The 26,726-nt window shown below is 36.9% G+C and overlaps 2 protein-coding genes across 3 annotated transcripts; both read right to left on the bottom strand.

The window, feature by feature from the left end:
- Window positions 1-799: 799 nt before the first annotated feature.
- Window positions 800-19,009, bottom strand: pak4 (p21 protein (Cdc42/Rac)-activated kinase 4). The gene is made up of 10 exons (XM_079884992.1): window positions 18,847-19,009; window positions 9,764-9,985; window positions 8,152-8,372; window positions 7,614-8,046; window positions 6,198-6,653; window positions 5,822-5,955; window positions 5,159-5,285; window positions 3,626-3,751; window positions 3,402-3,536; window positions 800-3,322 (listed from the first exon to the last, which is right to left on the bottom strand). Exons 2-10 carry the CDS (start codon window positions 9,962-9,964, stop codon window positions 3,167-3,169), a joined length of 1,989 nt encoding a protein of 662 aa, XP_079741118.1. The 5' UTR covers window positions 9,965-9,985; window positions 18,847-19,009; the 3' UTR covers window positions 800-3,166.
- A 500-nt stretch (window positions 19,010-19,509) lies between these two features.
- aifm4 (apoptosis inducing factor mitochondria associated 4) lies at window positions 19,510-26,459 on the bottom strand. 2 transcript variants are annotated; one of them, XM_079886062.1, is made up of 20 exons: window positions 26,232-26,459; window positions 25,844-25,943; window positions 25,675-25,756; window positions 24,441-24,550; window positions 24,093-24,202; window positions 23,891-23,935; window positions 23,726-23,801; window positions 23,241-23,353; window positions 23,020-23,106; window positions 22,848-22,939; window positions 22,581-22,711; window positions 21,887-22,002; window positions 21,731-21,802; window positions 21,578-21,641; window positions 21,410-21,486; window positions 21,214-21,331; window positions 20,556-20,654; window positions 20,383-20,458; window positions 20,179-20,283; window positions 19,510-20,032 (listed from the first exon to the last, which is right to left on the bottom strand). In XM_079886062.1, the coding sequence occupies exons 3-20, from the start codon at window positions 25,740-25,742 to the stop codon at window positions 19,999-20,001; spliced, it is 1,593 nt and encodes a 530-aa protein (XP_079742188.1). In that variant the 5' UTR covers window positions 25,743-25,756; window positions 25,844-25,943; window positions 26,232-26,459; the 3' UTR covers window positions 19,510-19,998. The 2 variants fall into 2 exon arrangements, with proteins under 2 accessions (XP_079742188.1, XP_079742189.1); XM_079886063.1 differs by having other exon boundaries at window positions 25,675-25,771; window positions 26,232-26,336.
- Between the last annotated feature and the right edge of the window lie 267 nt (window positions 26,460-26,726).

The raw sequence follows: 26,726 nt of genomic DNA, 5'->3' as shown, positions 1-26,726 counted from the left end.
ATCATTCACAACACATTTGACTTAAGAGTGAAAAGAAAGAGCCGGAATATGTTGTTTAAAAACTGTATTTGGGAAAACAAAAGAAAAAAAACAAAAGAAAAAAAACAGTTTAAAGTTCATTTTACCACCAGTAAAAATTCACGTTATAAAAGGGAACGCTGACATTGGTTGACCACCAAAAATGACAAAGAAAACAACAGGACCGATATGAACAGTATGAACCATTTTACATGTCACAAAAATGCAGGCCTGTCAGTAGCATGGTGAAGATGATTTTAACACACTAGCCCAAAGTAAGTCCGTCAGATATGGGGCAACATCAAGATGATGTTAGAACGCCAGTGAGGACACAAAGTTCATGCTTCTATTCCACCTTCAAAACAATGTTTTTAAAAAACTATCTACATGATGAAAAAATTATGATAAAAATTAAAAAAGCAGTGCAAGATTAATCAGAAACCTATTAGGCTTAAAATAAGTCGTCAGCAGAATATGGGCAATCCATTAGTTTTAATGCAGTGACAATCTGAGATAGAGACAAAGTGATAATACAATGTACCCTTTCCATAGAGCATTCGCAGTACTGTTTGAGAGCACCAATTTAGGAACAAAATTGAAAACTTAACACAAAAAAAAAAAAGCAGATTACCTTACCACACAAGAGAACATACTCTGATTGGCCCTGGGAATGAGATTCAGAAAAAAAAAGAGAAGTAATTTCTGGAAGCCATTCAACATGTTCACTGGATCAGTCTTTTGAGACAATCATGCATTATGCCATTTTGCTCACAGTACAGCATTTTTCCATTTACACAATCCAATAACATAAGGCTTGTGGTCAACGGAGGTATCCTCTTTCAAAACAGTCAATAGTCATTAAACTTTGTAGGTTTATAATATATAAACAAAAATGAATGCATGGCTGGTCACAAAGCAATTGCGCCACTGCCCAACCAGAATGTGTTCATTTTCAGTTATGCATTAAAGATATTCATGAATCAAGGCATTTTTTTCTTTGTAGAAATGCTGAACTTATCTGTTGCTTCAGTGCACTGAGGATGTTAAACAATCTACAATCCCTACAATATTTCACAGATAAACGTGAGCCTATAAAACGCTACTCTCTCAATTTCATTATTTATTCATCTCTGAATATACATTTAAATGCTATACTTTGCTTCAATGCCGATTGTCATCATTGTTTCACCTTCTGAAAAAGTAACGCAGCCCAGCATGTAAAGAAATACCATTAAAAACTTTTACTGGTGGAAAAAAATAAAAAAAATCCTAATAGTGTTTTTATATTAATTATGTCTGTCATTAATTTTCTCAAACCTTCACATCTACAATTAGAGTTATGGTTGCCGTCTTACAGTTTAGGCCATCAGCAAAAGGATTTTTTTTTTTTAGAAAAACTCGACATATATACATTAGCTACCGTTTCAGTCTAGGATTAATCTCTACAATTCATCTTCGAAACAATTTGTAAATTACCGAATGTAACTGTGACCTTGATCTTCAAACAAATGTGCATTCACTCCATTCTCTTAAACAATTCAACTTGTACTAATGTGGAGTCACTACAACAAATCTAAATATTTAAACGCCTTTCACGGTTTTTTTGTCAGCGTTTTCAACCACTTTGGTCCTGGATCTTTGTGACTAAGCAAAAAAATATACACAGTCTTAAAGGGATAGTTCACCCCAAATTGAAAATGTTGTCATGTTCTTCCAAACCTGTATGGCATACTTTCATCTGTGGAACATAAAAGAAGATATTTTGCACACATATTTCTTTTGTTGATGGGCTCCAAAACAACATTGCAGAAAAAAAAAAAAAAAAGGAGAATAAATTACAATTTTCATTTTTGGGTGAACTATCCCTTTGTGTGCTTGGAATATGTTTGGACTATAAACTTGCAGTATTTCAGTGTTTCCATCTTTGGTTGTTCCATTACTCTTCTGTTAAATCCTTGAACATGTCATGGCGCTCTTATGATAAAGAGCAGTAGTGTAAATTACCAATTATATGAGCATTCCGGCCTGTAGTTTAGTGTGTGGGATCAAGCGCGATCTATAGGTTCCACTTCCTGTGAACAAGCTCTCATGAAATAGTGCATACGCAACTCTCAACTATACCTTTGTATAGTCCAGCATCTCTCCTTCAAAACGAATCTTTCAGAGAAAAGCCGCGAGTCTTCAAAGATGTAAGCTACTTAGCTGGAGGATTTAATGGACATGAAAGGACATTCTCCTGCAGACTACCCTGCATGGAAAACAACTCGATCTCCTCTGTGGCGTGGCGCCGTGGTGAAAGTTTTGGAAGAGAAAAAACCCTACACCCAACCCCCCCTCCCTTTATTATTTTAAAAAAGTGGAACAATGAATCAAAGGAGGAAGCTTCATATTGGAGTGCAGCTCAATCTCAGAACAGTGTTTTAAACTATCACACTGTCACTCAAAACACACCGATATAGCTCTCTACTTTCATTAAAACAAAATTAAAAAAGGTCTGAAACAAAACACCTCCAGTGTTTACCATTGCTTAGTGTTGTAACAGGAGCCTAGAGTTTCTTATAGTCTTTTTTTTTTTTTTATAAAGTAAAAGGTTTTCTTCAGTAGTTGTTTTCCTGTTCAAATGGATTAATGAGTAGTGTGGTCCTGGTGCAAAAGATGAAGTGCAGGAAAAAAAGCTTGAGGTTTGGAACAAATCCATCAAATTGTTGCTTTACATTGAGGGCAGATTAGAATCTCCAAGTGGTTAGTTTTCACAATATCTAATCCTCCTTAACTCGGTTCACCCAAAAGCAGTCTTAGAGGTCAAGCATAAAACCACTGAGAACATGTTCTGGTGTTTCTGAATTAGCCAGAGAGGAAAACCTCTTCGAGCAGAACACTGTGAAAGATTTAATCATGTCTTTTTCATGTCACCAAATGGGGTGAATTCTATAGGTGTAAAAAAACAAACAAAAAAACAGTGGTAAAAATGTTTGTTTTAAAAAGGCCTCAAGATTCGTAGCATCAGTGGCCTTTTATCCTAAAATTCTTGACCTGTACAATCATTTCAGATGTTTAAAGTGTGCAGAGTACAGACTCCATCTTTGCATCTGGGTCCTTGCTTTGAGCTCAGTAGAGGGCCTGACAGATCCCGCCCTGATTTCTCTTCTCATCTCATGCGGTTTTGTCTCATGAGGGGAACAATGCAAGAGGGAGGGCCCGCTTTACTCAGGAAGGGATGCTTTAGCAGCTCTTGAGCTGTGGCCCTCTGGGCAGGATCTCGCACGAGCATTCTGTCCAAGAATCCCTTGAGAAGTGGCGAGACCTATGGATACAGAACAACATTGTAATGTGTAACATTATGTTTTTTGCCTTCATGGTTAAGCAAGAGGTTACAGGTCTACCTTGTGGAGGTTTTTGAGCTTGGGTGGCAAATTGTCTCGGATCATTTTCATAGCCTTGAGAGGAGGCTCATTGAAGTACGGCGGCTCTCCATCTACCATTTCAATCACCATAATGCCAAGTGACCAAATATCCACCTGCAGAAACAGTTTTGTTTGTATAAGCTGCAGTAATGTCAGCAGAAATGCAACATAATATGAAAACAGTAAAGGGGTATGGTACTTGCCTCTGGTCCATATGGGAGTCTTGAGATGAGCTCAGGGGCCATCCAATAGGGCGTTCCTACAAGAGACTTCCTGCGCTGTACCTCTTTAGAGACCTGGGCACAAAAGCCAAAGTCTGACAGCTTCACCTGCAAATGAGAATAGGGATAAAACCAAATGAAAGAGAGGAAGTTATATTACCAGCCAAAATAAATGGAGACTTCTATTTAGGCTTGCTTCTTCATTAATGGCTGGGATTGAACTATTATTATTATGGATCTATAGTTAATTACTCCTCTTTTTAAGTGTCTAAGCAAGACCTGTTTGTGTAATTGACAACAGTAATCCACACGTTAGTCATCCATAAAATAACAATTTTATGATTCACCATGTCAATTACACAATTTACCTACAGCGCCCTTCGCAGATCACATGCACAAGTACGCATGTGAGAATTTGAAAGCAGCTATCAGTCAGATCACTATCGAATTGTCAGAACTCGTTTTATTTCTTTCATTCATATATATATATATATATATATTATATATATATATATATATATATATATATATATATATATATATATATAATATTATATTATATACATACACACTCATTTATATATATAAACAACATTTATAAACGTGTGAATTATGCACTGGTGGCTTAATTATTTTTAACTAATATCATGTGCTCTAAAATATTCACTGTTACATGAAATTACACCGTAAACGAGCATGTGAAAGTGAAAAAAAGCCCTGTTTGCATCACAAATAATTGCTTGAAGTATTTTCAAATTTTCTGTGAAAGCTTCTGCAATCCTTACTTGAGCAACTACACAAAAAACTATGCCCTTTGGTACACTGCATGAGAAGCAGCGTCAGACATATGCAAGAGGAAATGAAACATGTAAGGTCAAACACATACAAAGACAATCAGCCACTGCCGAGAAACAGCTGAGGGTGGCTTAAAGAACTTCCGCCTATTTCAACCACAGACACATAGACCCTGTTTAACAAACCACTGCCTAGTTCAGAACCATCAAAAAGAAGATCTGGGTTAGGTGTCATGGCCGGAAATTGCAGAATTATGTTTCTGAATGCACTGACAAGCATGTAGCTAAAAAAAAGAAAGAAAGAAAAATGTGCATCACAACAAGCGATGGTTTTTTAACCAGGGTCTGTTTGAGGCATCTTAAACACATAAATGGTGGTAATGTTCTTGAAATTTTGGCACTTTGTCAAATTTAATTCTGATTTAGCTCACTGCTGACTTAAATGGTACATTTAGGTCATCTGTTCATCACAAGAGAAGAAATGCTGGTCTGAGAACACAAAAGAACAGGTCTGTCAAAAACCTGTTTAAAGATCAACAAAGAGCTTCTCAGAAAACAACACTACAATGACAGCGAGTAGGACAGTTTTCTGATCTCATAACAAGTCAAAACATGTCATGAAAGGCTTCAGCTCATCTACCCAACTGCAGACAGTAGGGCCAAAGAACTGGTTATCATCTGACGTAATTGACTTTTCATTAAAGAGCTTTGAGGGACTTACTCTGCCATCATGGGTGAGAAGAATAGAATCACTCTTAATGTCTCTGTGAATGACTCCCTGGGAGTGAAGGACCGAGAGCGCTTTCAGAACAGACAGACACACAGTGGCGATCTGCTCCTCATTCATCCTGAAAACACAGTCAAACAACATAACAAATGTTAAACATTGAATGAAATCCTTAAAGCTGATAAAATGATCAAAGGCTGAATGGCGTGCCACACTGGACTGCTGTGATACCCTGCCACCTAGTGGTACTGCATTATTACTCAGTAACAGGTGGACAGCTATAAATGTACATAATGTATTTCATATTTGTATATTTTATAATAATTGTATTAGAAAAAAACATTTAAATATATATTATACATTTTCTGTCACAAAGACAATAGAATTATTTCCTAAATATTTGTGGTCTTCATACTTTTGATCATATTTTCATTTTGGTGGCTTAATAGGTATGCTGCAACTAAATAAACAAATAAAATAGTTTAAATAACTTTGTTTTAACAATTTTAAACAGAATCTGAAAATACAGTAAAATAAAGGACAAAAAGAAGAAAAGAATTTAAAACTAATACAACCATAAATTATTTTAAACAGAATCTGAAAATATGTGCGATTACGAGTATAACTGAAAAACAATTAGTGATTGGAAATACTTGCCTGGTATGTGTGACTATGTCAGTTAAAGCACCACCCTCAAGGAACTCCATGACAACCCAGAGTTCATCGCCCACTAAGTAACTGTTGTACATCTCTACCACGTTCTCATGGTGATAGTCCCGCATGATCACCACCTTAGAAACAAGAAACACAGCAAGCAGACAGTTACTATTTAAAAATCTAATTACGTGGCTAAGGAAAGAAATGTTGGAGAAAAATCGACCAGCAATAATAATTTTCACAATGTCTTCATGTACAATCCACAAACAGTGTTTACACAAGAAGAATTTTCAGCTCCTATGTGCTGCATATCACACAAAAACACCCATCTGAACATCCAATTATAACACAGTAATCGCGTGTGGATTGTACCCACCTCGTTAAACAGCAATTCTCGCCGCTGCTGTTTTCGCAGATCCATCTTCTTCACAGCCACCAGCTTGCCTGTGGTCTTCACTGTAGCGATACAAACAATGCCAGTGGAACCTTCCCCAATCTTGATGTAGTGGTCCAGATAAGTGCGTGGGTCCCCGGGGTCAACCACCATCTGTAGAGCAGCACGGAACTGCTCGTGGGAGACCCGCTGTGGTTCCCTCTGAGGTGAGCGCGCCTGCTGGGGTGGTGCAGCCGGGGCGGATGGTTTTGGTGGCGGGGGAATCTGCTGGTTGTGAGGAGGCTCAGGGCCTAAGGCTGGATGGGAGGCGTGATGCTGGGGCTCTGCTCTGTGTTGCCCCTGAGAAGAAGTTTTACTGCCGCTGCTGCCTCCCCGGACTGCCCCAGTAGAGGGGCCGTTGTGGTGGGAAGGCTCATGAGATTTGGCTGGTTTCAAATCCTGCATAACATGGATAAACGATACTGAAATATCTGAAACAATTCCAATACTCCTTTTCTGCAGTATCGACACACCGATACCAGCTGCACGTTTTCGTTCTCTCTGACGGCGAATTGACAATTTGACACACACCCACCTCCTCTCACTCACTCGTCTCATTTGCTCCGGTGGCGCTCTCATAAAGCTTATCTATTTAAGTGGCGCTCTCATAAAGCAGCATCTTCAAACAGCCTCAAACAGTAACAATTAAGTTATTTTTAGTGGCTTATTGCGTTTAAACAGTCAGATACACACAAGATTGTCAAAATGGCAGCCTTGGCGAGTATTCAGGTAAACACAGTTAGTTTTGGAACATAAATAGTTGAGAAAGAAAACGCATGTTGTGTAACAGTACATTGGAACTGTTCATAAGCGCTTAAAGTGACAGCAGCCTAATAACCTGCTGCTGTGCATCAAAGAACAAGAGACAAAGAGAAAGTCACTCTCTGCTCTTGACTGAACAACTTTTGTAAATTGAGTTGTAAGCAATGATCTGTATTTGATTTATACAATGAAGACTATCCAGTGTTATTTTATATTTGTGATATAATTTGCATTTTGCTAATTTGTTTTTATTTTATTACTCACTTTACTTTGTCTTTTTTTGTAAATTCAGTTTCAAATAAAGCCTCTCTGTACGGTGTGAAAGCTATTGCAACAAAACTACCCAAATTATCAAAAGAATTATAAAATAATAAAAATATCTGTATGCCAGTAAATATGGCAGTTTTTCCCGTGGATTCGAACATCGATATTTTTCAAGGTATCAGATCAAACTTAGAATTTCCATTTCATGACAACACCAATATATATTATATAGATATATTTTATAAAATACAAGCAGCCCAGCCCTACAAAAAACATCTATAATTGTTCATATTCTAGAAACATAGTAGTATATATAGTTTGATTTCTGTGTACCTGACCGCTGGGGCTTCTTCCAGAGTCACTTTCAGCACGTGGGTATGTGTTGAAAGGTCGGCCAGTCTGCTGTGCAGTCTTTATTACTCCCTCTGTAACAGGTAGGTTAGGGGTGCGGATATTTGGCCCAGACAGTGGTCTCTTCTCACGGGGCGACTGTGGGCTACTGTCCCCACCAGTGTAGCTGGATTTGGGCCTCCTATCATTGGCCCCCTCTCTCCTTACTACCTGATCGTGATGATCACGTGGTTCTCTGTCTCGTTCTCTGTGCTGGGGGGGTGCAGCTGGCCCTCCTAACCAGTTGGGCTCTTTGTTTCTGTTGGGCTCCTGACCACGAGGCTGCTGGTGAGGTCGGGTGTCCTCTCTGGATGAACGGGCTGGTCGCTGAGACTGTCTGGGATCAGCACTTGGGTGCTCCTGACGCGGTTTCTCCCTACATGGACAAAAAAAAAAAAAAAACAGCCTCACTGTCAATATTGCCATGATAGTCACTGGAAACTGAAACTTTATTTTGAAGTAAGGGATGCAAGTTGGGCACCTCTCTTTGCTGTCTCCATAGCGATCAGGATGTCTGTATTGGGGGTATTCTCCATTCTCGTGGCCCCCTATTGATGATCCGGAGTCTCTGCGTGGTGGTGGTTGTGGTGGTGGGCTGCCTCTCCGCAGAGAGTTTGAGCGAATCACCGACATGGTCTCAAACTCATCCAGGAGCCACGTGAGAGAGCCATCGTCACCAATCTTACGACCCCGCACGATTGCCTGTGCAATACAAACAGGTTATGAGGCATTTATGGTGATAGATAAGAGGGAAAAGGTAAAATATGACAAAATACATATACACACACACAGATTAGTGTTGTCAAAAATATTAAAAAAACGTAATACTAAAATATCAAAAAATGTCCCAATACTCAATTTTCCGCAGTATCGAAACACAGATACCAGCGGTGTTTTCTCATTTCTCTCTTCTGTTCAACAGCTAGTAAACACACACGGCCGCTTCCCCTCACTCACTTGTCTCATTCGCTCTAGTTGAATAGTGTTGCTGTTACAGGCCGATTGTGCGTATGCAGTCAATTTTACTTTTTGCTGCAACGGATGTCATGAGAACCGATACTTCGGTACTGAGTCTGTATCAACATTTTAAAATCCTGACATACATGAGTACCAAAAATTAAAGTATCAGTATCGGATCCCTAGTAATTTGTTTGTTTACTTTTTTGTATATTCAATTCAAAGTTTGAAATCAAGCTTCCTTTTGCTGTAAGATATTGCAAAAAAAAATGACTCCATTGTAAAAACACAAATACTTTGAGCGGGGAAAAAATTAGGTGAGATAATAATAATGGTAATTGATCAATGCTTATATGTGAATAAAAGCCTAAATTAAAATCTGTTCATCATATAAAGCGATCATGTCTCTTGCTTGATTCATATTGCTTACTGTTACGATGGGCTGGTTTCACAGACAGGGCTTAGAATAAGCCAGATTAGGCCTTAGTTCAATTAGGACATTTAAGTAGCTTTTATAAACATTCCCTAGAAAAAAATCATTACTGGTGTGCATCTTGAGACAAAACAATGACACTGACATATTATAAGAAATGTCAGAGCAAGTTGCTTTCAGTTAAAACCGCTAAAACACACATTTTAGTCTGGGACTAGCTTAAGACTTGTCTGCGAAACCGGGAGATGTGTCATGTAATTTTTGAATCTTAAAAATATTGATTACCTAGACTTTAAATGGATGGATCAAAAATGATGAGATAATATTAAATATATCTATATGGCAGTTCTTCCCCATGGTATCGAAAACAGATCTCAAGTTATTGTATCGAAATTAGAAATTCCAGTAATGTGACAACACTAATACAGAAGTTCCAAGTCTTACTCTCACACATTCAATTCAGATTGCAAGGTCACACCAATTCTTTTGTAGATCCAGCAACAGGTAAAAAGTACCAATTGTGGACCAATATTTTCCCAGATTCCCAACCCTACTTGTAAACATCACCAAGAATCATTATTTATCATTTATCTTTAGTGAATCCAAAACTTAGTACTTTACCTCATTGATTGTAACATACAAAAACTAAAAAGCTTAAATCAAAACCTAAACCAAACACACAAGATGACTCCTTTGCTCTGACCTTGCGTGGCTCTACAGTAGTAATGACTGTGGCGTCGATGAAGGGTTTGGGCCTCTTGGCCGTGTCCTCAATGAGGCTCTGCCATTGGCGCGGAAGCCCCACGAACTTCTGCTCATGCTCATCAAAATCAGTGTGGACACGATGCTCAAAGTTGGAGGGTGCCGAGATCTGGACACGTTGCTTTTTCTTCTTGCTGAACATGGCTGCAGTAGATCATCAGACCTAGAACCAGGGAAAGACAAAAATAATTATCTGCTAAATCATTCAGTGAAACCTCTAGAGTCAAACACTACCATTCAAAAGTTTTGGGTCAATAAAATAATTTGACATAAATTAATAATTTTATTCAGTATAGATGAAACTTTTTGTGACAGTAAAGACATTACATGATACAAAATCTATTTTAAAAAAGCTGTTAATTTGAACTTTTTACTCATAAAAGAACCTGGGGAGGGGGGCGGTATCACAGTCTCCACAAAAATATTAAACAGCACAATAGTTTTCAAAATTGAGAATATTAAGAAAATGTTTCTTAAGCACCAAATCAGCATATTAGAATGATTTCTGAAGGATCATCTGACACTGAAGACTTCAGCTTTGCCATCTCAGAAATAAATTACATTTTAAAATTCAAAATTTCAAATAGAAAACAGTTATTATAAATTGTACAGATTTTTGACAATACTCCTGTTTATACTTACTGTAATTTCCGATCAAATAAATGCAGCATTAGAGACTTCCTTTAAAAAAACAAAGAAAAACAATCCAACCTTTTCAGCAGTAGTGTACTGTACATCGTAAGAAATAACTTAATAGCAATTAACACTAGCCTGTTCATTCACAAAACATTGGGAGATACACACAGTCAGCTGGTCATTTTAAAATGTCAGCTCTCTCACTTCACCTTTCTGAGCATTTCAACAACAGTCTCTTTATGCAGTACAAAACAAAGCAGTCCAGCTCTCCATGCTTTCCCTTTTCTCGCTTTTGCCCTGCCCATTCTCTCCATGGGAATCAGAGACACTCCCAGAATCCAAATACTGGACTCTGATATGATTGGGCCGAAACCCCCTCCCACACCTGACGGGCTGAGTCTGGGAAAACTCAGCTGCTTCCTGGGACGATGCAGCAGCAAGAGGCATTTTACAAAAGAGTGAAGCATTTGAAGTGTAACCTGATCTTTTGGGACAATGTCAGCTGGGTCATGAGGTCACAGCTTCAGGAGTCTTGGAATCCATGTGAATGTTTTATGAAGTGCTGGTTTCCAACACAGAGTAATGAAAACATTCAGAGTGAGTGAAGAACTCAAAAGTTGCAGAACTGGAAAATATTCAAAATAGTTTCCGGAAGCAGATATATATATATATATATATTCACTAGAGGAAGAAAGCGTGCACAAGCACTGCAGAGGAAACACCAGTTTACCATACGGTGATGAGCTGTCATAACTCATTTGACATTTTAATGAGCAACTATGTGTCACTCATGTTATAGCAACTTATTACTTATCACTCATGCTTATGGCAACTTAAATGTACCCTGGAGCAAGCTGGCGCTGAGGGGGCCTTTCAAGGCCACAATAATAGGTGCATTTACATAGAGCATTGTATTCCGAGGAGTAGGGCTGGGTATCGAGTAGGGATGTAAACGGTTAATCGATTATCCGAATGCATGCGTTTTTTTCCTGTTTACACTGTCATAGAACACATCGGATCTGTGTCACATGTGAGCAAAAAATCGGAATTGGGTCACATTTCACTGACAGTGTAAAGGAGGGACGCCCTCTAATTTTACTGTCACCTTCCTCAGGGATGATTTAAATTGTGTTCACTTCTATATTTAAAGTTTCCAGGTCTAGTAATCTTACTGTTACCTTTCTCAGACCAAGGGGGATTATAAGTGCTGCTGCTAATGTTTCAAGTTTTTCATACAAGTAGTTTACCAGATAGATTATTTTATGTAGGCTTAATAATATTGTATGCTAAGCCTACCCATGTAGATTTTTATTTAAAATTTATTTTATGTTGCTTATTTCACATGCAACAGGTGAGCCAGTGCACAATTCATTTTTATGTATTTTAATTTTCTGTGCATAATTTAATTAGTTAAACTACATAAATGCCATTATCTGTACCGTATCCCAACTGTTACAATAAAACATCAATTGAGCAATATAACATGCATTTTTATTCAATAGCCTATAAGCAATATTTTGCTTTTTATGTTAAAGACACTATTGATACCGTGAGAAATTTACATTCTCAGAAAAATAGCCGCTTATCAGTTAATCGTATCAATAAGGTCAATCAATTAATGATTAATGAATTAATCGATAATTTGCATCCCTAGTATTGAGTTTGATATTTTTTAGGCACCAACCGAATTGCCTCTATACCATCAAGTATCAAAAAAAAAAGTCTTGTCTTTCGGTACCAAATTTTGATACCTAAGGGGCATGGCTGGACTGGCCATTGGGCATACCGGGCATTTGCCCGGTGGGCCGACGTGCTTTTTGGGTCGATATATCTCATACTCATACTTTTTTTTTTTTTTTTTAACGGCCCATAAAATTTGTACATCGGCGGCCCATTCGTTTTGTTTTGTTTTGTTTAATTGGCGGCGCTGGGTTTGTGCCGGTGTAATGCATTGGTCAAAGTCAGTGTTAGTTTTTTTTTCTGACAGACCAGCCCATGAAACACGTAGATCAGCGGCCCATTGGCTCTTTTCTTGATTGACACTGGGCTGGCCCAATCACAACTTTAAACGAGTGAGCGAGCGTGCAGCAGTGTCAGTGTGTATCTGTCAAAATAGATGGAGAAGAAACGCAAGGAATGTGCAGATAAATAGCGTGAAAAAATAGAACCAGGCCCTTAAAGCAGACACTTTATGTGTCAAAATATATGTTTTCTGACCTTCATCAGCTCCAGTGGCAGATGATGATAGTGAGGACGGAGGATCAGGAGAGAGTGTAGAGTCCGCGGTAAGCAGAACTACTTTCAAAACACTTAGGCCATGTCATGAGTGTAGATTATTTCCACATCTGCATAGTTGACGATTACCGCAATTCACTAGAAATTTAATGAGAGGCGTTTGTAAACCATGTTTTCCGCCAAAATAAAAGCTTGATGCAGTTTGCGTCAAAATAAAAGATCATGTGCTTATCTCTTTCAAGTATAGAAATTGGTACAACACTAATTATGAAAGTTTCCTTTATTTTTTAGTGCATTTGTTTTACAAAATATGGCTATTACTGTCATTGGATTAATATTATAACTATTATTATGTAGTAGGTGTAATGTAGACACTGTAACTAAAAGAGGTTTGAATTTTTCTTTGTTTAATTTGCACACTGAATATAGTTTGGAGCTTTTAATTTTGAACTCTCAAAGTGCACCAGATTGATGAATTTAACATTAAAATGCACAAAATTTTGCCCCCGAACCCCCTTAGAAGGACCGAGGTCCACCCACCATAGTTTTAACAAAAATCCTGTAAGAAACACTTGTATTGCTATGCCAGAGCCGCTTATAGCTTGTTTTAGGATTCACCACTGTGGAGTATAGTTCAACTGTATTAATAAATATCAAATTTTGACTTATTTCATCTGTTAACTCTCACTCGTTCCTATACTCACCTCTAATGAATAGGAGTTGGTATGCATATAATTAAGGGCGTGCAAAGATGGGTGGTGTTTATGATCATATAGTGGGCCGGTCTGGGCAAAAATGCCCGGGCCGATTTTTTGTCCCAGTCCAGCCCTGCTAAGGGGTTAAAAACACTAGTTTACGCCCAGAGACGTGGCACACACATGAGGCTGTGTATCCCAACCCCCATAGATATCAGTCAATCAAGTAAGACTCTCACTCTCTCTTTGTGTGCAAGAAACACAGTACTGTCACGGCAAAGTGATGGCGAGTCGTGCACCTTCACACTAGTGTTTACTGTACATCAAATACAGGTACACTGCTCATCCATTGACCTGAACTGAAATAGTACAGATCGCTTGACGGAGAGCGAAACTCAAGCGCTCAGTCAGTGCTCAGCCAGTAAGTGAAAATACAGATATCTCAGATATAAGATGGTAAACTTATACTTACGGTATACTAGCCTCTAACACACACTGGCATGTCTAAAAATGTATTAGCCAATGGAATGGCTAATGATAGACATATTTAGTTGCCCAGAGTGAAGATTTACTCGCATTGTAGAGGGATGCGTTTAGTCAAATAGGTGACAGCACACTGAATATACATAACTGGAAACAAAGTTGTACTATTTCAAAATGGAAGTGCGTCATGAAGCTCAGTGCAAGTAGTCCATTGACAGACAAATATGTTAACTACAGATAATAACAGAGTACATGAATCATGAAGCGAATGAGTTAACGGTAATGTTACATAAGTAAATGAGTGAGTCAAGAAAGAAAAAAACATTTGCATTAAGCTGAGCTGGCAAAACAAATGTACAACACTCAATATAGTCGTGTCAGTACTAAGGAAAAAGGAAGCAATTTCAAACCCAGCTGAGCTTACGATTACATGCTACACAGAAAAACTGAGGCTGTTAACTTGCACCTGTGAGATTGTTTCATTGGAACAGGTGAAGATCCAACATGAGTGACAGGAGCAGGTTCTCTAGCAGAGATCTACAGCTACTTCACACACATGACACAGAAATACAAACGCACTACAATACTAACACAATAAGTGTGAATCGTTTTTTAATTTCCATAATCACTTCCTGTTCTATGACCATCAGTGGCATCAGCCCACAAAAGGTCTGAAATGTTTACAAAAGAGCAATAATCAATCAGGCTTTGTGTCTGACATTAAAAAGTGTAAAGCAGTTAAACTCGAACAGTCAAACACTTCCTGGTTGAGTCTGGCATTCCAGACACATACCATTATGCACTGGTGAACAGTGAGAAAGAAGTCTCTGTGGTCAACGCTCTCGAGACGAGCCCTGGCCAGGAAGACTGTCTCTGCGGATTGGCTTTTAATAAGCAGAGATACTGACCCCTCAAAACGGCCCAAAGAGTTGGGGAAACAATTCAAGTAGACTGATATCTTTGTAAAAGTTTGTACTTGTAGTATTAAGCTAGCTTAGCAGAAAGAGGCCAGCAGTGTTTGTTTTTACAAGCCCAGTACAGAGCACTGCAAAAACAGCTTGACCTTGGAACTAAACTCTGTCATTAGAGGTCTTCTTATCAGACCAACCCAGTGTTTACAGAACCTGCTGCTTCTGTCCACTAAAATGCTGTGATTAAAACAAGAAGAGCAAAGCAATGCAATGTTGCTTGTTTTAGACAAAGTTTTCCCACCAATTCGCCACAATTTCCAGGCAAAAACTTTATTTTACACACATAACTAGGGATCTCAGTTCTCACTTTGAATAGACATGTTTCAGGCCATTCATCAGAAACAAAACACTGAGTCTCCTTTTGAATATCCCAGGTAATACATGTATAATGCAACAAAAACAACAGCACTTTTCTTGTTGGCCAACAACCGTTATTTGTTATTCAGTCATTGTGCAGCACTAAAAGCAGTAGCCTAACTCCAATGTGATAATGTCTCACAATGCTTTGCATGTGCTACATACACAAAGTCTTTATGTGAACTTGACTGCAGGTCAGAGCTTGATAGAGGGCTTTCTGATGGAACGGATTACACATCATCTCACCAAAGACAACAGTACAGTGTTCAGTACAGGGACTCACAAAACACACATGCAAGTTGGAAAGTGGCATCACTTTGCAGCTGATGGGTAATTAGGTAATGCACTACTGAACAACTCGTGCAACAATAGATTCAACTCAGTTACAAAGTATCCTTGATCATTTAATCCATGAAATACAAACCAAAAGAACTAGTAAATAAACATGGTGAAAAACGATCATTTTAAAACATATTGTTGCTCTCCTACAGTGCAAAACTGAATCCTCCTGTCACAATAACACATTGTCCAATGAAACAACAGCTAAGCATTCTACATACACCCAAAAAGTTCAAAGTGAGATGAACTGATGCAGCTTTATTGGCTGCCACTTGATACTTTATTAAAAAGCTTTTGGCGATGCTACATTATTCAAAGGTTTGGGGTCAATCAGATTTTTATTTATTTATTTATACGTTTATTCAGCAAGTATGAATTAAATTGAAAAAGGGACAGCAAAAGACTTATATAATCTTATTAAAGATTATATTTCAAATAAATGCCATCTCCAAAAAATAAGCATACAATATATAAGCATAAAAAAATAATCTCTAAAAAATAGGCAGCACAAGCACAACTATGTTTCTTGAGCACCAAATCGGCATATTAGATACAGCATTATCATGACACTGAAATGAACATGAATAAAATATATATATATATAAATACGTGGAATATAATAATTCTTATGATGTGAATGAGGCAAGTAAAGATTCACACCCATATTAAAAAAATAAAAAAAGTTGTTTTAAATTGTAATAACTTCTCACAATATTACTGTTTTTGCTGTATTTTTGATCAAATAACTGCAGCCTTCTTTCAAAACTCTTACCGACAGCAATCTTTTGAACAGTAATGTAGCCTATATTTGTTTTCCCCAGATAATTCAATCAAATACCAAAAACATTCTTGAGAAATTACTTTTGTAATACCCTGTCAAAACAGAAGAAATAGAACAATAATTAAAAATCATGTCCACATATTGGTAATTGAAAAAAATCAGTAATGGTTGCAACAACAAAAAAAAAGTATCCTTTGATCGATTGTATTGTCCAGACAGCAATTTCCATGGGCAGACCTGAAATTCATATCAGAGCTCTAGACAAAGAAACACAGGAAACTGAAAAATTGCCTCTTAAGCCAGACGAAGGGACAGTCTCATTCAACCCCTTTTCATTAAAAAATGATCAGATTCATTTGAAATTCGAGTCGATGTCATTGAGAAGCAATACAACCGGAAAACTGAATGTTTAAAACCTATACTGAGTAAGCCGAATATAACATTTAACACCACACATTGTCTTTCAAAAGCAGTGTTTAGGGTTTCACTTTTATTATTTCATTTAGAACTTAATGAGCAAAAGTCAAAAGCTGGGCTAAAGTAAGCGGTAGCATGGGAGATTATGAGTGACCCTGTCCGGCACTGAAGCATTTAAGGAATGTTTGGAGTGCCCGGTACAGACTGCGCCCCTGACTGAATCTCCCATCACACCTCCTCGAAGCAGACATATCCTGACAAACTCACGGCTGCTGGAAACAAGTACAGGAGCAAAGAAAGTGAAACTACAACCAATGAGGAACATTGGACGGTTAGAAAAAGGTACAAGAGATTCTGAACGACAACCGCATCACCTACTGAGTAACTTGTGAGAGTGTGTATTCACTCTTTATAGTAGTTCATCACAAAGACAAAGGCAGCATTCCAATTAGATATGTTGCACACCTAATTATAAAAGCACAGATAGACTAAAACTATCCATTTCTAAGGCCTATCAACATGATCAAAACGGTGCAGAAAAACCTGTCATACACAATCTACTACATGTCTTCTGCCCTGTGACAGTAAATACTTTTTAGTTAGGCCTAGTCAAAGTCTTTTAAATATAATGGTAAATATGTCTACCTTCTGTTCGTGGTACACGTGTCTTTTTATTGTGCAATCTTTAAAGATTTTTTTTTTTTTTTTTAAGTAAACATAAAAAATATTGTATAGGTCAAGAGAGAAATGCATTATATGTTCATTGTATGTTTTATTTTGTGCTTATTTTCTATGCAAAGCACTTTGAATTGCCATAGTGTGAGATTTTTAATTCCTTTCTATGTAAAGCATTTTGAATAACTGTTTTAATTTTCCTTGCTTTTAATTTTGTGATTATTTTTATTCCTTTCTATGTATAGCACTTTGAATTGCCATAGTGCATGAAATGTGCTATATAAATAAACTTGCCTTGCCTATTATATTACAAGGCAAGCAATAAGAATTTCATCTCTTTTAGACAACATTTTTCTCAGTTTGGGCCACTGAATAAAATGTGTGAGAGCTCCATATTATCACCATCTCATGCTATGAGGGACATTAAAGCCAGATATGATACAAAACAATACACATATGCAGGTTTATTTTGTCTAAAGTTTCAATAAACTGTTCCATTAAAATATAATTAGGTCAAACAAGCTGCCATACTGAATATGTTGAGTGATTATTGCTTTACACCCCTTAGAAAATGAAGGACTCTTTCAAATTATGTAAACAATGACTCTCATGATGCGATTCATACAGTCACCAATGGTCTCTAGTATCAACTTAGCTCAACACGATGCTTATGAGAAACGCAGCCCAGAATCGATACTACAGCTGAAACCACATACTGCCCACTCAAAACCAAAACCTAAAAATTACCAATTTACATTCGGAGAATCGTTAGAAGGTACTGTGAACTTTGACATGAATTATATATATGATATTTTATGTCAAATAAACTAAAATAGCTTAGTTACTGTATGGACAGTGTCAGCATCACAGCTTCTTATCAGACACGTAGAAAATCGCTCACACATTTTAGGGATTTACAAGCTCTAACAGAACAAGTCTAATTCATTTGTGTTATTTATTTACTGTATTATGTCACTAACTGCACCACCAGTAACGCGAAAACACTTTAGTCAAACTTTCAAGTAGTTTCAGGCGCCTTCTGACACTAATATAACGAATAATTTATTCCTTTCCAGATAGCAATTCAGGAGCAGCTCACAAATCTATCTCTTGATCCGAATCTTGTGTGAAAAGAGGGTCTGGAATGATGGCATTATTTGCAGACTACTGTAACTCATTCCCAATCTAAAACTGAAAACATAAATACAAACTTCAGTGGCATTAAAAACAAAGTAACTTTCTAGTTAGTATCTTTTATCACTTAAAGTAATGTTTTGACACTCGGTAGACCAAGCTACTTGGCTAGCTGTGAGGAATTAGCTAAATTAGCACGACGAACAAACTCACCGAAACTACAGGCTGACACACAAAACAAACTGCGATGGCACACAAACGACTCTCGTTTGTAATACAAATCGTGTTTTAAAAGTCCTACCTGTGGTGAGAAGAGTGTTCGCTGAAAAATAAACTTCATATGGTCGGTTAAGTTTCTTGAGAGTAAAGTTAGCTTCAGCGGGCTAAGTGCGCGTATCAGTCTCACAGAAGCCCTCACGAGCGCGCTGCTCGTGCTCCCTGCGCCATATTCACGCTGAACCGTCATCCGGGGAACTGACCACTGAGCGCTGGCCCCAGCATGCCGTGCTCACAGCCACAGTAGGCTACTATTATACATAATCATTATGTCACATTAAACATTTCAGTAGAACATATTTATTTATGTGTATTTATTTAATTATTATTAATTTATATTGTTAATAAAAAGTCTGCTATAATTGTAAGTGTAATAATTAATAAGAAATCAACATATTACGTTCAAAAAGAGTTAAATTACTCAATATGATTATTATTATCTTATTTTTCTAGCAATATTATTACTCAAGTGTATTAAAACCACATAGAAACATCATTTGTGACACTTCCGTAGATGTAAATCCTTATGGTGTTGTCTATACAGCTTTTCTGAAGATATCCATTATCTGTCCATTTCTGACGTTGGAATATAACACCATTCTTTGAAACTGAAGAACAAATGATCTGCTTTGAAAATTTGCTTAATGTTCATTACACACAAACTTTTTTTTTTTTATTCTTTTTTTTTATGTTGTAAGGGGACTTTACATAGACATAATGATTTTAATAATGTACAAACTGTATATTCTCTCCTTAACCCAACCCCTAAACAAAAACAAAACATGATTTAGTATGATTTATAAGTATGTTTTCCTCAGGGGATCCAAAATTATACATATATCTTACTTGGGTATGAAATAATTAAGTAAAGAAAAAGTAATATATTTTATTGTATCATAAAATTTCCTACTGACACAAATGCTTGTCACACATTATTTAGTACATAAATCAAGTGCTGCAGCTGGTCTTCAGCTGTCTCTAAGAATAACTGTACCAGAAATGTTTTATTCCTTCCAGGGGGGAAAACAACAACATTTATGTAGGGAAAAAAACTAATATAGATGACAAAACAGTCTTTGTTACTGAAGATTAGCTATAGGTAAGACAGTCAAATAAAATGATAGATGGACAAACTGTAATCAATATAGTCATGGAGGAAAGTGTTGCCAAAGCTCTTTCATGGGAGCTTCAACCAGCTGAGGTCATCAGATCTGTGAAAGCAGAGAAAATCCTGTATTATATCCCCTAAATAGGTTTCACTCGTATGCATGCATATACATTCAATAACTGCTTTTCAATTCATAGCTCTGGCATATGGATGCAATGAGTTGAGGCTTTCTGACTTATTGATACTCACTGTGCCTGAGTCTTAGTGATCCTCTTCCCCATCAATAACATTTCCGCCAAACTCGCGACCGCAGGGTCAAAGTTCATGCTGGCAGCTGCAACAACTTCTTCATCTCTGGATTATGAAATAAACAGTGATGAACGAAGAGAAATCCTAATTTCAAGACAAAGATTTGAATGACTTTTAAGGCTTCTTCATTAGTTATCAGCTTACTTGATATAAAATGCCAAGAATTTTCTTTCCTTAGTACTTCCTTTAAAAACAATGTCAGTGTATCCTTCTCCATAGCCTGGTGGAATTAAAATAGATGAAGTTCAAATTACTTTATTCATGTGCTGGAATATCATATTTGCTCAGAGAAGGGAGATTTATCTTGGAATGGTCACCTGTATATCGGATGCCTTTGCCCAACAGCATGGTCCAGAAATATGGCACAGTATTAATCGCAACCTGTTGATTCAGCATGCTAAAGCCAGCAATTCTTCCTGTGGAAGACCACGACCACATATTTTACACATTACCACAAACACTACCCTTCAATTTTTTTTTTTTTTTGAAAGAAGTCTCTCTCCAAAGTTGTATTAGTTGATCAAAAATACAGTAAAAATAGTAATATTGTGAAATATTATTATGATTTAAAATAGCTGTTTTCTATTTTAATATATTTTAACATGTAATTTATTCCTGTGAAAGTAAAGCTGAATTTTCAGCTTCATTCATAACTCTGTCTTCAGTGCCACATGATCCTGCTGATTTTTCTGCTCAAGAAACATTTCTTCGTATTATTGATGTTGTAAACAGTTGCACTGCTTAATATTTTTTGAGGAAACCATGATAACTGTTTCAGTATTCTTTGATGAATAGAAAGTTAAAAAGAACAGCATTTATTTTAAATAGAAATGTTTGGTAACAATGTTTTATTTAATGTGCCCTAATGTGTCCTTGCTGTATTATATCTTTTTAAAAAAATCTTACTGACACCAGACTTTTGAATGGTAGTGTTTTTTCTAATATTCAAACTCTTATTATTATATCAGGTGGTACCGTGAGCTTGCGCCAATTGCCAATGTCCAATATTGACTCTCTTATGTCCGACCAAAGGAAGTGGAAAAGACACCACATCTCCAGCAGCAAAGACATCAGAAATGTTGGTTTTCATGAACTGAAAAACACAGATGTCATAAAAACTACTCTATTTGTTAAATAAAGTGTTTGTTCTATGTGATATGAAGGCGGTTACCTTGTCAACAACAACAGCATTGCGTGAATCAATTTCCACTGATGTTCCCTTTAGGAAATCAGAGTTGGGAATGACACCTTTGAAAGGATATAGATGTAACTGTTAGAAATAAACAGCTTTTCATTGACAACAACAAAACTGCTATGACAAAATTGTTTTGGTACATACCAATGCCCACAATTACAATATCTGCTGGAAGGACTTCACCATTTTTCAGAACAACTTCCTTGACCTAAAAATTAAGTTATTATTATTATTGTTTTACGACGCACTGACATCAGTTCTATGATTGTTTAGTAATGCGCTTTACTCTTAAAGTACCTTTCCATTTTCACCCCGAATTTCAGCCACACCATTACTTGTGCAGAATTTCACGTTTTTCTCCTCCAGCATCTTTAACAGATGATGTATTACTTGCGATAGATGGCGTATAGCAGTAAACCAAAAATGAAAGAAAATACCACAATGTTCACTGACCTGCATCGTCATTTTTCCGATATCTGGACCCAGTGATGACTGGAAAGGAAACTTACTGCTGCCAATAACAGTGACGCTGGCTGCCTTGTCCGACAGATAAGCTGCTACCTCCATTCCTGATTGACAATTGAAAGTCATAATTTGCAATAATGCCATTAACTTAGGCTGCGTCCGAAAGCTGAAAAATGCTGCCTCCGCAGGCAGCAGCAACAAGACACGCTGAATCCAATGATTGTGTCACATCCTATCTAGTAAGATACCTTCATATGACCAATTTTTGAAGGCAGGATAGATGTATCCTTCACTGCCTTTGATATCCCAACATCCTGTGTGTTCCATTTCGTGACAGTTGAGCCAAAATATAAAAATGGCATCTGAAATTTGTGGTTGGTGGTCAGTTTGTAAATGTACATTTTTGACCAACTTTTTCCACTTTTGATATAATTTCTAGAGGGAAATTAGTATTGTAGTAATTAAATATTCGGTTTGTTCTTACCAAAACTCTCTCTATTTTGTTGTAATCATTAAACAGTTTTGTCCGAAATCAGTTTCGCGAGGTACCTTCGTCCAACAAACGCTGCCCGCAAAGTCATTGCCTGATAGGGCAATGAGGCAACACATCAACTGTCTAAGCTTTTGAACACAGCCCTAGTGTTTGTGAAAGAATGCTACTTTCCAATTGATTTCTGTATACCTATGAATGAAGTTCCAACGATGACGGCCTTGTTGCCTGCACTTATGTGATGGATTTCTGTGGCATCCTTATAGCTCTGAAGCAATTTCACGTTTTTTAGTTCAGCACCAGGACACTGCAGAGGTCTGGCTCTAAAGACAAATGTACATAATTCACCATCAGACATTGCATTCAGATAAAAGGTCCAAATGTCTATCATTATACATGGCCTTTTAATGGGACATTTATCTAATCTTAAGCACTTTTAAAAAGAAGTTATGATCTAACCTGCCCCCTGTAGAAATCAAGAGCTGGTCATAGTGTTGGACAGTGCCATCCTTGAAAGTCAATGTTTTAGCCTCTGTGTCAACAGACTTCACCTTTGAGCGACAATTATCAAGAAATAAATACAATGCATGTGATCCCAGGGAAATAAATGGAAGAAATAAAAGAAACCCACCTCTTTTTTAGTCCACACTTCAATTCCATGTTGTTGAAGGAAATCACTCTGTCGTAGCAATACTTTTTCAATTTCAATATTCATTGCCTACAAGAGTCCATGAACACACAACATCTTCATAAACAAGGAACTACACAGGTTTATTAATTCAATAAGGTAATGGGGAGACAATCAAATCATATAATCAGGTTTTGTTTAATCTATGATCCATGGATTCCAACCTTGCTAAGCTTGGTCTTATCCAGAGGCAGCTGCTCATCTTTAGTAACCATTATAATTCTCCCTTCATAATCATTCTGACGAAGGGTTTCCGCACATTGCAATGAAGCTGGGCCTGTGGAAACACAAACACATAGAAATGTTGCATTTCTCAATATGACAGACTAGAGAAGAGGCATACAAACTTTTTCAGGGCATGGTGGATTGATTTTTAATTTTAATTTTAACTAGAATTTAAATTTTTTAAGTATATTTATTTGTTGGAGGGACAAGGAAACATTTAGTTGAACTTCAACTGCTAAATTTTAAGTTAACTTAATAATGTATATTTTTAAACATATTTTCATTATTTGGCTGACCCCCTGCAGTATAATGCAAAACCCTCTAGGGGGTGATGAACACCTCAGGATGAGGTGAAAGATACTTGCACGAAATAAGCATTAAACATAAAGGTTTGTCTACTCTAGATGATGTATCTATTACTCACCTCCTCCAATCAGAACAACTGTGTGGCTGACTCCAGGCACTCTACCGCACATTTTCTTAACTCGCTTCTTCAGTTTCTAAGAATTACAAAATACATAACATTTCATGAAATGCTCCTCAAAAGCAACTAATCTTGTGCTGGACCTAAAATCGGTACATGACTAACCTTTTTATCAGCAGTCACATAAACTTTACCACCCTCTACCTTGACCTTAACAGGACAGGAGAAGTAAACAAATAGGTAATGGATTAATTCATAAAACTGTATGGGAAATTGCATGTGACATAAAATATGAATTTGTAACAGGCACATGACACAACAAAAATGCTTGATTCCTTAAGTGCCATCCTGCAGTGTATATTCATACTTTGTATGTAGGCAGAGAGTCCAGTCCAGGAAATTCTTCAATATCTCCAGTTTTAGTATTGAAACATGCCCCATGAAATGGGCACCGAACTCGTTCTCCAAGCAATGCGCCTGCAAGCATAAAACCGCTTTTATGGTGGTTGGAAACACAATGTCACGGTAGACTTGAAAAAAAGAAAGGCACTGTAACTGGATACAGCTCAGAATTAAGAATGACAAAGGTCACGGAATGATGAATGAAAAAAACAAAACCTGTTATCATTCTACTTACAGTTCTAAGTAAACACAGGGCAGGGTTATTTATTGCTCAGTTTGTGTCAGTCTCTGAGATGATCAGACCATACCCTACCTTTGATAAGTGGAGCGCCATAATGAGTGCACAGACCACCCACAGCAGCAAATTCTCCCTTATTGCGTACCAACAGGATTTTCTGCTGGTCCACCTCAACCTCCTTCATTCTGTAGGACGAACAGGGTAACATGGTGCCAGATTGAATAAATAAATAAATAAATAATTTACAGTGGCAGTCAAAGGTTTGGTTTTTTTGGGGGGGGGTTATTTTAATTTATTATGAAATAAAAATATAATTATAACTATTATTATAACTGTTTTCTATTTTAATTTATTTAAAAATGTGATTTATTCCTGTGATGGCAAAGCAGAATTTTCAGCAACTCCAGTCTTCAGTGTCTTCATTGTAATATGCTGATTAGGTGCTGAATTATTATAAATATATTATTATGATTAATGGTTGTAATTAATGTTGAAAAAAAACATTTTGCTGCTTAATATTTTTGTGGAAACTGTAATAAAAACAATTCAGGACTCTTTTATGAATAGAAAGTTTAAAACAATAGCATTTATTTGAAACATACATATTTTGTAACATTATAAATGCCTTTACCGTCAATGTAATGTGTGTTAAATAAAAGTATTAATTTCTATCTTACAACCCCAAATTTTTAAATGGTAGTGCATCACGGTTTCCACAAAAATATGAAGCATCACAACTGCTTTCAATATTGATAATCATAAGAAATATTTCTTAAAAAAATATCCCTTATTGCGTACCAACAGGATTTTATGCTGGTCCACCTCAACCATAATATGGCAAGCCGTTTTAGCTTAAATTGTACCCAGCGTTACTCGTCGTAATTGCATTTTTACCAGTAAGAATTCAATTAGAGAGCTCTACAATTCATTTCTTACTAGTAATAACAATTAGCCTAGAGAGCTCTCTAATTCAATTATTTCTTGAGCAGCAAATCAGCATATTGAAAATAGAAAACAGTCATTTTAAATTGTAATAATATTTCATAATATTAATGATTGACTGTATTTTTCATCAAATAAATGCACCCTTGGTGAGCATAAAATACTTATTTGAAAAAAAAAAATCGTAATTATTCCAAACTTATGACCTCCAGTGTAGGGCCTATTTAAAATAATTATTAGCATATAGTAAATACATTATAAAGTAAGTAATAACTAAATTAAATAAACACTTCCATTAGCCTATTTATTTTCTACAATTATATGCTGTATAACATGTTTGGATCATATGTAATCTAAAATCTCTTACTGTCCATCCAGCAGATCTGACTCTAAACACACTATCTCCATGATCTCTTCACACTGTTTTGTCTCCATTGTTGGTTTATCAGCTGAAGAAATAACAACTAATTAGTAATATAACAAAACTTGCTCCATTTCCAACCAGTGCACTTCAAACATCACTGTACTACTGCTACCTTTAGCAAAGCCCGGTCTGGTCAATCAGCTTCCACTGCTGTTTACCGTCAAAGCTGGGAGAGGAAGATAACTTCCAACTGCACAGTATTCACCACTTATCTGTAACACAAGATACATCATAGGGCTAAGTAGTGATGGTAACTAGATTACACAAGAGACTGTACTAGAGCAGAAGCAATAAAGTTAAATAAAGTGAATTTTTTAATAAGGAACGCACGTTGCCAGCGGTCACTGGTTTCGCGGAATAGCCTACTGAAACACACCTTGAGCTGAGGTGAGCTGAGATGTCTTGTAACGCAGGACAACACGATACATATATTTTACTAATGTTGATATCTGGTGTCGTACTTGCGTAGGCTACTTTACCATTTTTTTCTAATTTCTTACCTGTCTGGACGAAATTCTCCGGTTGTCAAGTCAAACGTTTCTGTTGGTTTCTTTGCAGTCCATTCAGAATGAACTCGTTAAATCGCTGACACACCTCATCATGACACAGCATCAGCGACAGAGAGGCTCAACAGGCTGCCGGCCAATCAGCGCACGTGGCGGTCACATCAAAATGAGCGTGCGAAACTAACGAGCCACTTCTAGCTTCTGTTTTCTGTTTTCAGGTGTGAATTTTGGGCATTATGTGTTGTTATAAAAAGAAAATTCAACTTCCATAATATTTAAGGAGGAATTTTAGAGTCATTGTATATAGTAAACATTGTTTTGTGAATAGGCTACAGTATTTACGTGCACAACATAGCCCTACTCCATTATCTTGCTTCTGTAAGAGCATAAAACATCTTACAGAGACAACTTAATTAACATTCCTTGGCTCAAATAAAAAGAAGCTTAAGCAGACCAGCATTTTGAAGATTCGCAGTTATATAAAACAGA

This window comes from Squalius cephalus (genome assembly GCF_949319135.1).
Source record: "Squalius cephalus genome assembly, chromosome: 11".
In the NCBI taxonomy this organism is placed as follows: Eukaryota; Metazoa; Chordata; class Actinopteri; order Cypriniformes; family Leuciscidae; genus Squalius; species Squalius cephalus.
This window is presented reverse-complemented; position numbering and strand designations above follow the sequence as displayed.